The sequence below is a fragment of the Parus major genome, chromosome 4A (assembly GCF_001522545.3).
Source record: "Parus major isolate Abel chromosome 4A, Parus_major1.1, whole genome shotgun sequence".
In the NCBI taxonomy this organism is placed as follows: Eukaryota; Metazoa; Chordata; class Aves; order Passeriformes; family Paridae; genus Parus; species Parus major.
This window is the reverse complement of record NC_031772.1, coordinates 13,218,871-13,235,245: the sequence shown is the minus strand read 5'-3', so window position 1 is coordinate 13,235,245 and position 16,375 is coordinate 13,218,871. Positions and strand designations below refer to the sequence as shown.

The window sequence follows — 16,375 nt, the reverse complement described above, 5'->3', positions numbered from 1 at the left end:
ACTGTTATCTTGGACCAATAATAAATGTTATGCTAAATATGTTGTTAGAATAGGCTTCTGTTTTGTGAGTGGAAACATATGCAGATGCATCAAAAATATCTTGATAGAGACATAGAAGGACATTTTTAAATTATTTAAAGTGTATTGGATCTCCTATATCAAATGCCACATTAGTAGAATCCTTACATTCAGCTATCAAAAACCAAAAATGTTAAATACTATTATAAAGTGTGTACTATAAAAATGTCATATAATATTCATTACACATAAAAAAAGAAATCAGTATGTCTGAGTCAGTTTAATCACAACCATTATGAGGGCTAAAACCTTTTGCAATAAAATCCTAGTAAAATGAAATATTAAGCAGTGCTATATTGTCTTCCTTTTTTTATCCCTGCTCTTTTACTCATCATATAAGTGATGAGATTTATTTTTTTTTTACCAACAGTTAACACAGAATATGACATCAGCCAAATGGCATGGAGTTGTTACTTAACCCTTGCATAATGACATTCAAACTTACTTCATTTGTCAAGGAGCAGTATGGATGTGCATAAACATGCTTAGTGCCCTTTCTTGCCGGTGTAAATCCCTGATGTCAGTGAACATACACTGACTTTCCTCTGTGGAGCATTCAGCCACTTACTGCCCTGAAAAGGTTTGGTAAAAAACATAGTCCCTGCCTTAATTACTATCTGAATTCATTCTTAGCTACCAGTGTCACTTTTATTTCATCCTAAAGCTAGTGTTGCTTTGTAGAATAATCTGCCTATCTAGAAATCAAGGCTGAAGGATTTTCTTGACAGTGTCATTCCCATTTCAGCTGGAGAAGTTTGGTAAAGCAGTGAATTATGCTGATGCTGCCCTCTCCTTCATCGAATGTGGAAATGCTATGGAGCGAGATCCATTAGAAGCTAAATCTCCATACACCATGTACTCAGAGACTGTGGAACTCATCAGGTTAATGTCCTTTCTGTGATCATTTTCATCATCTCATTTCAGTCATAATTAGAACCTGCTATGTTTAAAAAAATACCATTTCAACGTATTAATGATTTGTCCAAGGCATCTTCATCTCAGAAGTCATCATAATTAGTTCTTGCCATTTTATTAATGTCATGGAAAATTTATAATTGATGGACACTGCCTTTATAAATTATCCCCTTCAGAGGTTATAATGTGAGTGTTATAATTTGCAATATTCATAAAATTAAAATTGAAATGTAGTGGGTGGAAGTAAAGTATAGTAATTTCACTGTTTGGCAATGACACTTGTCTTTTAAAAGGTGTAGTTTTATAATTCAAAGCATTAAAGGGAGTCTATCAGGATTTCTATTACAAACCCTAGTTTTAGAGGTTTATAATTTGGCTGTTAAAAAAGAGAAAAGCTGAAACTTGGGATATAAGATCACAGCCAGAGAGGAAGCTTCTGCATATATTGTCTTGAAAAAAGTATATTTTTAATGTTAAAGGAATGGGAATCAGCTGAATTAATTTTAATACAGCTTTGTAGACTCATAGGCTAGAATATGGATGAGAGAGTCTTTACATACTAATAAAATATCTGAACTATTATTCTAAAATCTGCCACTGCTCCTTATAGCTGTTTCGTAGTGCTGGCTCCATAGAAATAATAGTCTCCTGAAGAACTAAGTTCGCTTTACTTGAGCAATTTATCAAAGTGAAATCAAGTATGATTAAATTTACCTGTAAGTAGAACAACAGGATCTCTTCTCTTCACTGTGATGCACCTTTGCTTTCCCCAGTGTATGCTGGGAATATCCTAGTTAATGTCAGTGTAATTACGGGCAGCTTGCACAAGTGAAAGAGGCAAATCAGGCCCTAAATATTTGGTTTTTAATATGTCAATGGTGTTTTTTTTAACATGCCAGATTAGCTATTAGGGACTGCCAAGATAATTAATGTTTTACATTTTGAATAAGTGGGTATTTGCATAATAAAATGTATCAAATCATAAGCTCTTACTCTCAGGTAAATAATATGCCTGTTAAATATTTAAAAACATGGTTTTTACATTCTTCATAAAGGGAAGAGAAAATCTAAAGAAATCACCGAAGAAAAATACTATGTTCATTCAACACTTGATCCATGTTAAACCCTGGAGAGCAGAGGACTTAGAAAAGGAGCCACCTGCCTTTGCTCTGCTGTGCCCAAGTCATCCTGCAGTCTGACAGCATGTCCTGAACTACATAGCTTCAGCTGCATGGCAGACTAAATTGTATTTAAATAAATATTCTTTAAAGATGGGAGTGCTTCTTCATGGGAGCCTGCATTTATTTTATTTTTTTTAAGAAAACCACACAGCCCAGTTGAAATCGTTGCTCCTCAGTCCAGCAGTCTGTCTATTCAGAGTGCACAGACCTAAAAGCTTTGTTCACCCACAATCTCTGAACCACTTAAATCAGAGAATGGCAGCTCCAGGAGTGGATCACAAAAGGCCAGGACCTGCAGGGAGTCAGGTGAGGGCACAGCTGTGTCCTGGAGTGACTGGCACTCCTCAGCATCAACAGTCCTGCTGCCTTGCTGCTCCTGGCACAGTCCTGCTGCAGGCTATAAGACACGGAGACCTTGGCATGGAAGCAGTACCTGAACTGCTTCTGGAGCTGCTTTCGGCTGTGGAAGAATCAAGAATATGTTATAATAGATCTCCAATATATAGATAGCTTAATTCAGGTGAGATTAATTCCACCACCTACCACCAAAAGTAGAGTTTAATTCACCAGCTGTTGCATGCAGCATCTTGTAGCAGCCAGTGAGACTTATTTGTCCATTTAATTGCTGTTGGTGGTCAGATAGGGACAAGAGATGATTGCCCAGATGAGCAGCAGGCTGGTACAGGCTCAGTAAAACTCCATGGACAAAGACAAAATTCTTGTGGGCTACAGTGAGTGCTGGATGTACAAAGAAAGTATGTGGCTGTGCACACATTTTCTCAGTGTAGCTGCTAATACTAACATAGTTTTTCTGTGAAATAACAAACAGAGGGATATTTTTCTCACTTTTACTCCTCACTTCATCAGAAACACAATTTTCCCCTTTTGCATTTAGCTGTGTCTGCCCTGATTGTCTGAATCACACACCTATTTGTGAAAGCAAGTTGAGCATCAAAGAGATTGGGACTATCAGAGATCTATCAAATGTGTTTTAAGTTAGTGGTAATGCTGAAATCCCAAAGAGACATAGATCTTTCTGTTTGGTCACATTCATCCAATCTGAGGAGAACTGTAATACCCAAGAGCAGGTGGAACAGGACATGGAGGAAGTACTCCAGGTGGGGTGGTACAGCTGCAGTCTGGGGCTTGGGATGGGTGGCGGGAGCAAGGCAGGGAAGAGCAGCACAGCTGCCTGCGCTCCATTACCTCCCTGTAAATGAGAACTCATCGAGACTGCCTGGATACCTTAAAACTTTCTTATGCAACGCTGAACCCTATTACTTATTCTAACACAAGTACCTGTGAAATTGCATTAGGGTTCAGAACAATGATTTTATGCGATGAATTGATTTTCGAGAGACTAATGCACAGAATGGAGTGTGCTCAGTTAAAAGGAAAAAAACCAAAAAGATAGAGGGAGATAGGAATACTCAATCCTTGATCATCCAAATGCTGGACAGTAGCAATTAAATAGAGAGAGAAGACCGTGTATACAAGATTCATAAATTAATGAACCCAAGAACAAAAAAAGCTGTGAACATGACTTTTCCTGCATATAAAACCATTTTCTGTATAAAGTATATTAAAATCTTTGAAGAAGCATTTATGAGAAGTATTTTAAAGATATTATTCAAGCCCGAAGTATTATATATATATATATATAACCTTATTATATATTACTTTACATTTTGATACATATAGGACCAAGATCTTATGCTTCTGTTTGACACTCGTCCCAAATGTTTGCGGGACTCAGCCTAGCTGGCTGGTTATAATATCATTAAAACGCCCAAGAACAGTTCGTTTGGCCAAAAAAATTGGTGATTTACCTAAGGCCTTCAGATATTGAGTGATGCTTTCTGTTGAATTTTACATTGATCTCCATTACAGAGCACTGTGACCAATAACTGTTGCAGTTGGAGAAGAATATCTGATTATTTTTGGAAACATCTTAACTCTCAATTTCTTATCTCTCACCTTTCTGACAAGGTATGCAATGAGACTCAAGAATTTCACAGGCTCTTCTGCCACAGAAGGGGACAAGAAATTAGCAGTTTTATGGTAAGTCACTTTGTGACAATGAGAGAAGCAGCTAAAATCTTAAGGAGGACTTTAAAAGTACTGAATTACTTAAGCAGCTTACAGAAGATCATTATTCTTGTTTTCCATTAAACTATTAAGGGATAACTAATGGATTTCTTCAGCAGCTGACTAAACATTTGTTCTTCTAATTTATACTCTTATCAAGATGGGATTTTAATGCTTTTGACCAATTTTTTTTTTCTCGATTTGCTTATGCTTCAAAATGTAACCTTAGAGCAGAAACTGCAAAATATAGGTCAGCTTTTTATTTTTTTTTTACAGTTTATGACTTTCATTAAGCAATGGAATTAACATAATCCTTTTCTAATTACCACAGCTACCGATGCTTATCACTTCTCTACTTGAGAATGTTTAAACTAAAGAAGGACCATGCTATGAAGTACTCCAGATCTCTGATGGAATATTTTAAGGTAATCTTTATTCTGTTTAATTTATTGATATGAAATGAAATTCATACCAGCACTAAGAGCTCTCTCAAGTACAACTGCATGACTTGAAAGTCCCACATTTAACTTCTTTCATAGGAAATGCAGGCAGGATGACTGCCAGGGAATGGGGACAGAAGTGATTTGGGGGATTTTTGGATTAGTCACTTGTTCAATTCAAAGGACCATACTCAGTGATTCTACAAAAATAACATTATTCTCAACAACATGTAATGTTTATGCAAGTTTCTGATTCTTCCAAGGTTTCAATGTGCAAGTGGTTTTGACCTGACCCCCAGTGAACCATAATAAAGTAATTATTTAGGCTGTAATTACTTGAGTTTAGATTTTAGACTCAGTGAGATTTCCTGAAGCTTATTGCAGTTTCAGAGATTTCTCCTTTTCTTTCTGTGGAATTTCAAATTACCTTACCTGCATCTTGAAGGTTTGCCTTAATTGAGGAGAGATCCAGTGGTCATGACTTGGGGATGTTTTGTTTTACCTTGTCAAATGCTGTTTACCCAGTGTAAGAATGATAGATCCTCACTGTTCCTAGATTGAGAGAAATAGATTCTTTCTTCCACTATGACATTTTGTTACTTATATTTCACTGGTTAATGCTGTTTGAAGCATACATTAATTCTTTTACTTTATTACTACATATTATTCTATAATTATGTAATTATAATGGCTTGTCAGCCCATCAGTCATTTTTTGTTGGTGTTTTCAGCTTCTACGAATTTGTTCCAGGCTTTGACATATTGGTACTGCAAACCTGTAAAAACCTTTAACACTGCAGTTTTCATATTTTCATGTAAAAGATGATAAAACGGTCCTTCTGCTATAAAACTCCAAAACTCCAGTACTGTCAAAACTCCAGTAGCAGCCATAGTCCTGACTACCCATGTGTCCTCTATGTGCATAGTTCTCTGTACAGCTTCAGTAATGTTAGTCCTAATCTTATGGTTAAATGGGGGCTCTCTTGTGCCATTAGGAGTGCCTCTGTTGTGCTCATGGAGTTTTCAGTCAGGAATTTGCACAACAAATTAAATTTGAACTATGCACATTTGTAACCTCAGGATTTTCATGAAAAGTATTCCAGCTGCTTCAGATTTTATCCAGGATGAATGTAGATTGTATCTTAAAGAAAGGATTATTAGACAAATAGACCTTTTCTGCAGAAAGTAATGATTTCTTAAAAAAAATAATGGCAGGAGCAGGGGAGATTCTCTTCTTGCCTTAAAGCCACTTTATTTTCCCTAACTGTGCAAGTTGGTTGAAATGAAGAACATACTTACTACTCCCAGTGTAAGAAAATGTCTTTTAATGTAAATCAAAATAAGAGAAAAAAATAAAAATGCGATAAAATAGACAAATCAGGGATGCTAGGCATAGGCATCCAGTTGAAGCTAAGTGTTTCAGGTAATGTTACAGTGTATGTGCTATGGACACTGTAACTCATTTGCCAGAAGCAGACTTTGAGTTTATACAGATTATATGTTCAGGTTCTTTCTGTAATAAAGGCACAGGAGAAGAAAAGAGTGGGAGCTATTAACTGTGTGTTAGTTTTGTATTGCTGCACCATATTCTCTTGCTAGTGTTCACTAGCAAGAATCTGTAATACAAGTGAAACAGATTAGGTGTTTGAATAGAGTTCTTATTCAAACTTTTTCACAATTTTAACTGTGAGAAGCAGCCTACTGTTTACAGCAGAGCTGGGGAGGAATTTTTCATCTAAATTGTTCTTTATAGTTTTCCTCACAAATGCCACTTTGTTCAAATTGAAACCGTTTGTGGGCAGAACTGGTTCTGATTAATTTTCAATTAAAAGCTTCAAAATGGTACTTTTAAGATTTCAAAACAGAAAATAGCCATTTAATCATGAAATAAATTTTGAAATTTGAGGCAACTTGGAGTAAAATACCATTAAAGTGATCATTTTTTAAATTGAAATCAAACGTTTTACGATTAGAAAAAGTGATACCCTGTGATGTATTTCCTCTGAAAGTCTGAGGCAGATTTTCAGTTTTCGAAAATGTGTTGTCAGTAGTCATTGAAATATTTTTGCTAAATATTTTCATTATCAAATAACTGCTTCCAAGATCTAGTCTTAATCTTGACAGAGCTATTATTTGTCTCCAGATACTGTTGGGTCCAGTCCCCAGACAGGAGAAATTAACAGTAAAGGCTTCTCACTTTCTGAAGACTTTCAGTCTTAAGAATCAGTTTAAGATCTCCGTCTTTCCCACATGCACTCCATACGCGAAAGACCCCAAGTCATGCTCACATCCTCTGTGACAAGCAGTGGCTGCTGTGCAGAATGCCCAGGACAGGCCAGTGCTGTGGTTTGAACAATGTTTTCTGCTTTGGTCAGAAATGGTGGGCTGTGAGCTGTAGTTTAGAAGTCAAGGGTACTCTCTGTGCTCCACTGAGTCTCTGTGCTTCGCATGCAAAATAGTGATTACAGTAACCAGATGAGTGTTGTAATAATGTGGGTAATACTTTGCAGAGAACTTGTAAAACTTGATTGAATTTTCACTGTGTGTGCTGACTTCTCAGCAAGAGAGCTGAATGATTGTTTTCAGAAGGCACACTCAGCCCTAATACTGCCACTTTGTATGGGAACTAAGATACCACTCAGTCTGAGCAAGACTGGAAAAACCTGGGCTTTATTGTTGCTCGGCAATCTTTTTGTACAGGGTTTTACAAGGTGCTACACAGACGTGAAAGGCAGAATGAGTAAGCAGGTAAGGAAAGTCAATTTGTGCAACTAAAATATGTAAAAAGCATTTAGGCATTCAAGCAGATCCTTGCTAATAATTTTATTTATACCACTGTCTGAATCCCAGGCCACCTTTCCTAAGCAACTTGGGAGGGATCAATTTCATGAAAGCATCAAGTGAAATTCTTTTTGTTTCTTATTAAAATACTGAAGGTCCCTCTAAAGATAAGCAGTCATTTGCACTCTGAAGCACTTACTTTGTAGAATAAGTTTCAGTGGTAGTTAAACCACTTTTTTTTTTTAACCTACATCTGCTTTTACTGGAATTTATTCCCTCTTTCATCAAATGATTTTTCAAGCTATTGGTTGGAACCTACCAATCAGCCACCAGCCACTTAATTATGGGACCGATCTGCAGAGCTTTTCTGCTCCATGCACTGTAGCTCTTGAAATGAACAGGGGGAATGTTGAGCCTTGTGTCATCAGTATTCATGTACTTGCATCACATGTATTTACATTTTGATTTTGTACTTACAGAACTCTTCAAAAGCCTCTCAGGCCCCCTCACCTTGGGGCGGCAATGGAAAGTGAGTATTTTCTGCTGAGTACTTCTGTCTGGGAACAAGTTGTTCCAAGAGGAGGGAAGTGTTTTATTGCCTCTAAAGGCAAAGGACAAGTCATGGGATCAGTGTTTTGGGAGCTGCAGGTATATTTTGACCATGTATCATGTAGAAACTGTTCTTCTGGGCTACAGAATTGATCATACGACTGCCTTGGGCTCATGGGGGTGAGGGGCTCCCACTGGAATAAATCAAATGCCCCTGTGAATGATCCAGTGTGGGCAGGAAGAAGACCTGAATCACACTTCCATTTGTGCAAACCCCCCTCAAGTCTAAAATCAGACATGGTGGGTCAATGCTGGATTTTATGACAGCTTACTTCTCAAGCCAAATGAAGGCCATAAAAATATCAATTAATTAACTGGAAACTACCATGTCACTTTAGGAAGCCAAAGTAAAGTTAACCTTCATTACAATGATTTTTCAATGATTCATTCAGCAGTGAAAGACCAATGAATATTTCATTGATATATGGTAACTGCTGTTTGATAAAACTGAAGGTATAATAGTGGTGAAAATGCAAAGGCACTTAGTCAGCCAATTATCAGTGGCTTCATACTAATGTTAAAACACCTACACCTTAAATATGAAGTCAGGTCAGTTATGATCTGCTGTTCAGTGGAGATGCATTGCTGCTGCATCCTTACCTTTACCTTGCAATGGCTGTTTCCAGCCAACACACATTTCTCTTGCTTTTTTGTCCTGGTCACACATCCAGATACAAGTAAAACAAAGGTGAAGGACTTCACTTTTTTTTTCAATCTTTGTTTGAGTAGATGAAAATTTCACCTAAATTCTAGGTGAAAATGATTATTGTTAAAGGTCTCTTTCTGATGGTTCAGAAGAAGAAATTACTATTAGACACTCTAAGGAAACAGAAAAGGAGGGGTTGAAGTTTAGCACACAAAGAACTGAAGTTTTCAAACAGACTTTGTTTTCTCAATCAGTGGAAAACCAAAAATTCCAGCATTTTGCTTAAAATTTAATATTGCCTCAGATAATTCAAAATATTTTTGGGTATAGATATGCATATATACTCACTCCAAATACTGAAAGTCATCTTGAATATGTATGTATAGAGCTATTAAAGTATCGATTATAACACAAACTAAAGTGATGAAATAAGAAAGCACTTTAAATAAAAACTGAAAAGATATTTTAACACTGGAAAAACAACTAATAAATTGAATTATTCATTATGTGCCAGTTTTTCCAGGCATTTAAGTGTTAGTGAAACCTTGTATTGTAATAAAAATACATAGATGTTAACATAAAGTTATAGTGATCAAGTAGTCCACTGGAGCATAACATCTCTTCTGTTCCTTAAAGGGCTTGTACATAAACATTTAATGGAGCAGAAGTTGTCCTTTTATTCCTGTCCTATAATAGATCCGTATGAAGTGTGTGCTCTGCAGGTGATGACATCTCCCTCACTATTTAAAAGAACTATTAGGTGTCCAGGATTGAGAATAAGTGGGTTTTGACTGGAGGAGAAAATTCTTGTCTGGCCGCAAAGTAGGCAGCAGAAACTCAGCCTTCGGGTCAGCATCACTTCTAACATAACACCCAGCTGATCAGTCTCTTCCCACTAACTTTGGAGATAAGGAAGGAAAGCTCTGAAAGTTCACATCTCTTTTATTCAGAGCAGGAAGCACTTGACATGTGAGAGTAACTGAGTGACAAGGCCTTGTTATAACAGCATTATTGTGACATCTGTGACCCAACACACAAAGACCACAGTCCACACTCAGTCCCTCTGTGCGGAGTCTCAGAAGAAAACAGCTCTCCAGCTGGCTCAGAGCTGCTGTCTATCTCAGGTGGCTCCCAGTGGCTCCAAGGTTTGTCACGGGTCTGATGCTGCCATTGGCAGCTTGTGCTCTGCCTTCCCCAGGGCTACTTGCTTTACAGTTTTCTCTTAATCCCATGCAAATCTATGTCAGATGGGAAGAGAATTCACACATCACAGAAAAAAAAGACTAAACACCATCCGTTGTATGGCATCAGTGGAAATGGAGCAGCAGCCTGGTGCAGGATGGGGGGACAGTGGAGTAATCTCAAATATTTTTTTTTAACAAAGCAAAGATTATCCATTGCCATGGAGTGTAGTCTAGTCAGGATCTCATATCCATCAAAAACCACAGCTTGGCTTACTGGAATTTCTGCCTACTCATTTGAAAGGATTGAGAACCTCTACAGAGTTGGCCTGGGTTCCATCCTGGCAATGAAACAAATATTCCCTGGTTTCATTACAGAAATGTTTCCCACCTCTAGTGACAGAAAGCACAAAATACAGAGATTTAGTAGACTCACCACAGTAATAATGGCTGTGCACAACAGGGTAAATCCAATGAACAATGTGCTTTATTTAGCAGAAGTGCGTCAGCTGGTTGTAAGTGGCTCTAACAAAATACTCTTGGTCTCCTCAGATACTTATCATTTTTAACTGCTCCCAGACCTAATCTAGTATAGTTCAGCTCTTCTGTGCAATAAAGGCACTGTGGCAAGTCAGGTAACCAGGATGTTTTGAGACTTAAAAATAAAGCATTTGTGCATTAGGACATGCTTCACTCTAATCCATAAGCTGGGTAAAAAGCTAAAAGCTGCCAAATCAATGTGATCTCCAGCTCTGGGAAAAGAATGTCTCACAGGACCCTGTTGTGGAGCACAGGTAATAGCCGGGCACTTATGTAAAATTTGCAGCAAAAGCTGTTGCCATCAGTGCCTTTCATCCCAAGGCTGTGCTGTCATGTCAGTCTGTCCTGCAGCACCTGCGAGGTGTCACCAGGTCTGTGCCCAGGCAGGGCCACTGACAGTGGCCTTTAAAGCCAAAAGGCTTTAAGCCAAAAGCCCTTCCATCCTGGGCTTTGGATCAGGCTCACTGACTGAGCTTGATGCTGTTGCACAGGATGAGGCACCTAGAGCTGCGTGTCCAGGGAGGGGTTGCAACATCCCTGTCTGGAGAGTTTTGGTCTCTTTGCTTCATGCATAGAGTGCCAGATGTGTCTTGGCCCTGCATCTCAAGTGTATTCCACAGAAAATAGAATGCTTCTTTTTAGGCAAGTGCTTTCAAATGGATAATTGAAATTGCATTCAGCTGGGGCTGGTCACCGGTGGTGTTCCCCGGGGCTTGGTACTGTTTCACATCTTTACTGATGATCCAGAGCCCCTTTGATCTTGAAGGGGATTGAGGGCACCCTCAGTCAGTTTGTGGGTGACACCAAGTTGGGCAGGAGTGTGGATCTGCTGAAGGGTGGCTCTTTTTACTTCTCCCAAGTAACCAGTTATGGGACAAGAAGAAATAGCCTCGAGTTGTGCAAGGGAAGGTTTAGATTGGAGATTAGGAATAAATTCTTCACCAAAAGGGTTGTCAAACACTGGAATAGGCTGTCCAGGGACTTGGTTGAGTTGCCTTCCCTGGAGGTATTTAAAAGTGTCTTGGTGTAGACATGGCATGTGGGGACATGGGCTACTGGTGGACTTGATAGTTCTGGATTAACTGTTTGACTCAATAATCTTAAAGGTATTTTCCAGCCTGAACAGTTCCATGATCCTATAAGTTTTCCAAGAGAATAGCTGTTCTGTGAGCATTCAGCACTACACAGCTCTAAACAAGAGCCTGCTGAGCTGACCACTGCACTGCCTGCAGCCAGCAGGTGATTCCTAATTGATGGTGTTAGAATTAAAGGAAAATCTATATTAGAACATTAGTGCCTCACAAAGTAGGTAACTTAAAACACTGCACTGTGCAGAGCTATGTGGATGAACTGTAGGCAATTAGAACAAATCTTCATAGCCTGAAAGAATCCTATGGAGATATTCAAAATCCTGTAGTACCCTCAGGTCTTAATACTGCTCTGCAGGGTACTTTTAAGGCTTGCTCTTTACTTACTTTGGGGACTGTTTTTGGAGCAAACTGTCATTGTGGTTTCCAGAAAATACTTTGATAATAAGCCAATACTGCACACTGTTTTGTAACTGCCATTGCAGCTTCTGGCAGCAGGTAGAAAAATCACTACAGCTATGAGATGCTTCTTTCTCTGAAAGATTGCTCTATTTTTATGATAGATTTTTTTATTTTTTTTTAAATAACAGGTTCATTTAAAAGGATAATTAAATCCCTATTTATTTTCTGTCATTCCCAGTTTATAAGATATCCTTTCTCATAAAGTCAGGAGGTACCACTGCACACTCTCCCTTGACTGGGGTGCAGAGTTAACTTTTCAAGTGCATTTAGGATGGCAGTGAAGTGGGTGGTGTGAGGGGGACTCACTCTCTCTCTCCCTCTTGCAGGAGTACAGAAACTCCCTCACCCATGTCCCTGAGCCCATCCCCCGTCAGCTCTGCTGGAAGCAGCACAGGGACCACCTGCTCGTCCTCGGCCGGGACCATCACCATCCCCCAGCGCATCCACCACATGGCTGCCAGCCATGTCAACATCACCAACAATGTCCTGCGCAGCTATGAGCACTGGGACATGGCTGACAAGCTGACCAAGGAGAACAAAGGTGCCACCCTCTCCACTTTTTCTGTGTCCACTTTGGCTCCCAGCTTTAGCTTTCCCTGTGCTCTCTGGATTTGGACCCAGAACCACCGTATCTAAGAGCACAACTGTGACAGCTTGAGCAAACAGACCAAATCTGCTTGCTGGTTGCTGTAGCCAATGCATATCTTCTCTTGTCAGGAACAGAGAAGGATGTGTAACACACGCTGAACATGGGGTTATCAGAGCAGCTGGCAAATAATTTAGCAAACACAAACCCCAAGTGACGAGAGCTTTTAAGTCTGCAAATTCGTTCACAGTTTCAGCCTCTCATAGAGCACCAAGGTTATTTTCAGGCTGCTCTGTCAACAGGTTTAAGAATATTAAAATGCTAGCTAGGATAATAAGCAAACATTGGATGTTATGTTTATGTGGGGAGTCCAAGTAGGAGATGTCCACTGAAAGCTATGACCTTGACTCTCCTATGACTGAATTGTAAATCTCTTTGTTCCTAACAACAAAATGTAAGTCTTTACCACAGTCATTTCAAAGGAGTTTTGGCAAGCAGTTTGTGACTGGGTTTTATCAAGTATAGTGGAGTGGCTGACTTAGAATTAAGGGACAAATTTGGCCTATTGTTAGCCAGCTGTGAACTTCCCCATGATAATGTAATTATTCAGATTCCAGCTTTGGGCTTACAGAAGTCACTGAGAAAGCTGCCTTTGACACTAGAGGTGCGGAGCCTAACTTTGAAATAGTCTCATCATGAGTTGGCTCATTCTCTTAAATTATAGTGAGATTTCAGATGGCTGACGTGTCCTGACAAGTGTTCTTGGTGTATGCACTTTGATCTTACTCCCATTAATGTCAGTGGCAAATTTCCACTGATTTAGAGAAACTGAGCTTGAGATTTATAGTTTTATGTCTGAATGGTGGGTCATAATGATCCATCCCTGGATGAGGAACAATATTAGAAGTTCTGTCCAGTCCTCCCCACTGCTTCTTGTCTTTGTTCACATTGATTAATTTAGTAGCAGTGCAGTCATTTTGTATTTTTTCCATTGCTGCATCCATTTTCACAAAATATGAAAGGAATTCCCTGTCAAATGTAATGCAGAATGTTACAGTGGGAATGCAAAAAGATGCACTGATAGGATGAAGAGATGGTGATAATCTTGTAATTAGCCCTGTGTGTTGTGGAGTTGTTAAATGTTCTGCATGGTTTTAAATCAAAATAGCTCAGGCATTCAGCCAGCAGACAGAAAATGTACCCAGCTACTGCTGTAATCAGTCCTAGAGCTGGATGAGAAAAACCTGCTGACTCTCTTTCTGCATTTTCCTCCCTACTCTCTTCTTTGTTCTCATTTTGATTTACGATCAAATAAATCCAATTCTGCAAAGCCATATAAGAACACTCTTTATTCAGATGAGCAGTCCCTTTGACTTTACTGGGACTGCATGTGTGAATAAGGGTTTCTCACATGAACACTTAAGACATTTAAGGTTGTGACCTGTTCTTTCATATCTTGTTTCACAACCTGCAGACACGTTACAGGGAATGCAAAGTTCATGTTACTTTATATTTCATTTAAGTGTTATAAACCATTGGAGAGAGATCTACTTTTCCTACATGCTATACTGTGTGTGCCTTTATATATTTTCTGGAAATATACCTCATTTCTAATTAAGTATTTGCTTTTAAGTTGCATGATTAAACACAAATTGCAATTTGAAAAAATCATGGTGTAGCAAAAAGTATATGAGAGCTTTTGATAGAACTCCTCAGGTCTTCATCATGCCACATGAGGGATTCTCTTTAAAAAAGAATGTATTCAAGACACTTTGATGTGAGAAATATTACAGTGTTTCATGAAAACTGGCTGTAACTGTTTTAGTAGATGTTATCAGCACCTCTCAAATAATTCAAATCCCCTTCATCTTGTTGGCTGGAACAGGATTCACCCCTTTCTCTGCAGTGATCTCCAATCCACCTTTGCCAGCTGTCTCAGCTCTGGTGCATTGCCCAATCTCTGATGCACTGGCCTGTGGACTGGAGGTTCAAAACTGCTCCATGACAGCAAACAGGACAGTACAAGCCCCAGACTCTGCTGTGAGTGCCAGGTCATCATTTGGCCTCTCTCTCAGGAGCTTGGGCTGTCAGTTCATTATAAAAAATGAGATTTTTTTTCCCCCTCCCATTAAAATAAGACTAAAATAAAAACCAAAAAAACACCCCATATTCCTGCAAAGAAACCATGATAAGATAAAAAATTTAGTTCCTGTAAAAAAATAAATAAAACCAAAACCAACCAGATTCAGTCACTTTTGTGGGTTTCTGTGGTCAGCTCTGATTGTTTCTGTTGTCTTCTGAATCACAGGGTGTGTCTTGCATATGTCCTTGATGATCAGTCCTGAGATGGGTATAAAACTGTGGCCTAATAGCAATTACCTCAGCAGGGTCTTACTGCTGTCATAAATGTTTCTTACATCATACCCATGCAGTCTCAAGAAATTTCCTCCATGTTGTAGGAGCTGTGCAGCTGCCCCTTGTCCATGGCTGTCAGCTTAGGTTTTGTGCTCCTCTGAGACCACCTGCATGCTCCCAGTTTGAAATTGACTCATGTCCAGCTGGCTCAGAGCAGCAGACAGAAGAAGCCTTTCTTTATCAGCCGGACAAAAGATGTTCCATTAAAATAAAAATGCAAGAGGGAGAACAGCAGAACTGTGACCTGCCAAGCTGATCTGTTTTGAAAAATAAAGCAGGAACATACTGCCATGTACCTCTGGTGGAATCTCTCCTGCTCCAGAGAGCTGAGAGTGTGGGGAGAGTACATGGAGTTTGGCATAAATCTGCATCTGTAGCAGGCCAAACTAAACTGCAAATTTCACAAAGCCCATGGGATGGTTTGTGTTGGATCACCTAAAGTGGTGTTGTTCACCACAGATAACATCAAATTTTTCTGCTGACTTTACAAGATCAGATCAAATTCTTTATGCTTCTGAAGAAAGCAAGACTTCTTCTCTACAGTAGAAAACTTTCAGCTCTGTAGGGAGCAAAACTTGTTCTCTCATTGTAATGGTTTAGATTTGCCAATTTCGTTTTCCCGGCCAACGCACCAAATAAATGTCATGGTTTTAAAGCAGTAACTAAAAAGTACTTATTTCTTGCTGTGAGATATGGATTAGAACAAGAACAAAACAGGCTTAAAACTTAAAAGGAAATAAAGAAAGTTTATTAATAAAACTACAAGAATAAGAACACCAGAATAAACCTCCAGAAAACCCTTTTATCCCCTACTACCCACCATTCCTTTGTTCACATGACAACATAGAGACAAAAAACTTTAGAACTTTGGTGTTTAAAACAGTCCCAATTCTTGCTAGAGTCTTTTCAGCAGCCTTTGTAGAGAAACAGAAGTCTTCTTCTGCTAATCTATGGAGTTTCTCACTAGAAAACTATTTCTGTTATAGTTTTCTATTTCTCTGATGCCAGCTGCCCAGAAATCTGTCATCAGTTCACTCTTCCCATTTCACATCACTCTGAGGTGTGTATGGGCCATGAGTCTAGGAATGTAATTTTTTAAGGATGAATTATTCAAAGGCAAAAGTTCTCTTCATCTGTCTCTGTGAGCTTTTCTGGAAAACAGTTTTCTCATTGCCCTTAAGGCCTCAAATCTTCACTCCACTCTGTTCCAGCACCTCACTGTATCACAATTACTTTACTTTTTGCTCAAAATCCACACTTTGAACACTCCATTCCTCCCAATATACTCTGTCATGAATTAAAGGAGGTTTTTTTCAGAACACTATTGTCCATCTCCATAGCTTTAACAGAAAAATATTTCAGCTTA

The 16,375-nt window shown here is 38.9% G+C and overlaps 1 protein-coding gene across 1 annotated transcript in view; it reads left to right on the top strand.

Annotated features, from left to right (window-relative positions):
- The window catches only part of AFF2 (AF4/FMR2 family member 2), a 313,841-nt gene that overhangs the window by 286,274 nt on the left and 11,192 nt on the right, over nucleotides 1–16,375 (top strand). The window contains exons 16-21 of the mRNA XM_015626354.3: nucleotides 824–960; nucleotides 4,164–4,235; nucleotides 4,594–4,687; nucleotides 7,402–7,449; nucleotides 7,962–8,011; nucleotides 12,335–12,549. Coding sequence (XP_015481840.1) covers nucleotides 824–960; nucleotides 4,164–4,235; nucleotides 4,594–4,687; nucleotides 7,402–7,449; nucleotides 7,962–8,011; nucleotides 12,335–12,549 — 616 coding nt within the window. The remainder of the gene's footprint in view (nucleotides 1–823; nucleotides 961–4,163; nucleotides 4,236–4,593; nucleotides 4,688–7,401; nucleotides 7,450–7,961; nucleotides 8,012–12,334; nucleotides 12,550–16,375) is intronic.